This window comes from Nanorana parkeri, unplaced genomic scaffold (genome assembly GCF_000935625.1).
Source record: "Nanorana parkeri isolate BGI_ZX_2015 unplaced genomic scaffold, ASM93562v1 scaffold9087, whole genome shotgun sequence".
Lineage (NCBI taxonomy): Eukaryota > Metazoa > Chordata > Amphibia > Anura > Dicroglossidae > Nanorana > Nanorana parkeri.
In genome coordinates this window covers 1-837 of record NW_017315162.1, presented here as the reverse complement: position 1 = coordinate 837, position 837 = coordinate 1, and the positions used below count along the sequence as shown (strand labels likewise).

At 42.2% G+C, this 837-nt stretch overlaps 1 protein-coding gene across 1 annotated transcript; it reads right to left on the bottom strand.

The window, feature by feature from the left end:
• Positions 1 to 4: 4 nt before the first annotated feature.
• On the bottom strand, positions 5 to 829 carry LOC108804274 (gastrula zinc finger protein XlCGF49.1-like; the record flags this gene model as incomplete). Its single annotated transcript, XM_018576011.1, has 1 exon — positions 5 to 829. A coding segment is annotated over one exon (825 nt), but the record flags the coding sequence as incomplete, so codon positions are not given.
• Positions 830 to 837: the final 8 nt, after the last annotated feature.

The window sequence follows — 837 nt, the reverse complement described above, 5'->3', positions numbered from 1 at the left end:
GACGCTCACCTGTGTGAATTCTCTGGTGTATAACAAGGGTTTTTTTCTTAGTGAATGATTTCCCGCACTCTGAACAGGAATAGAGATGCTCACCCGTGTGAATTCTGTTGTGTTTATTAAGGACTCTTTTATCAGTGAAAGATTTCCTGCACTCTGAACAAGAAAAAGGACGCTCACCTGTGTGAATTCTCATGTGGTGAACAAGGTCTCCTTTATGAATGTATGATTTCCCGCACTCTGAACATGAATAAGGACGTTCACCCGTGTGAATTATTTTGTGTCTATTAAGGACTCTTTTATCAGTGAAAGATTTCCTGCACTCTGAACAAGAAAAAGGACGCCCACCAGTGTGAATTCTCATGTGGTGAACAAGGGTTCCTTTCTTCATGAATGATTTCCCGCACTCTGAACAAGAAAAAGGACGCTCACCTGTGTGAATTCTCATGTGGTGAACAAGGTCTCCTTTATGAATGTATGATTTCCCGCACTCTGAACATGAATATGGACGCTCACCTGTGTGAATTTTCTGGTGATGAACAAGTGTTCTTTTACAATCGAATGATTTCCAGCACTCTGAACATGAATAAGGACGCTCACCAGTGTGAATTTTCTGGTGTGTAACAAGGGAATCTTTCTGAGTGAATGATTTCCCGCACTCTGAACATGAGTAAGGTCGGTCACCTGTGTGAATTCTCTGGTGTAGACCAAGGGCTCCTTTTTGAATGAATGATTTCCCGCACTCTAAACATGAATAAGGACGCTCACCAGTGTGAATTCTCTGGTGTAGAACAAGGATTGAGGAAGACTCCTTGGGATTAGATGGATCTCTTGCAGTGT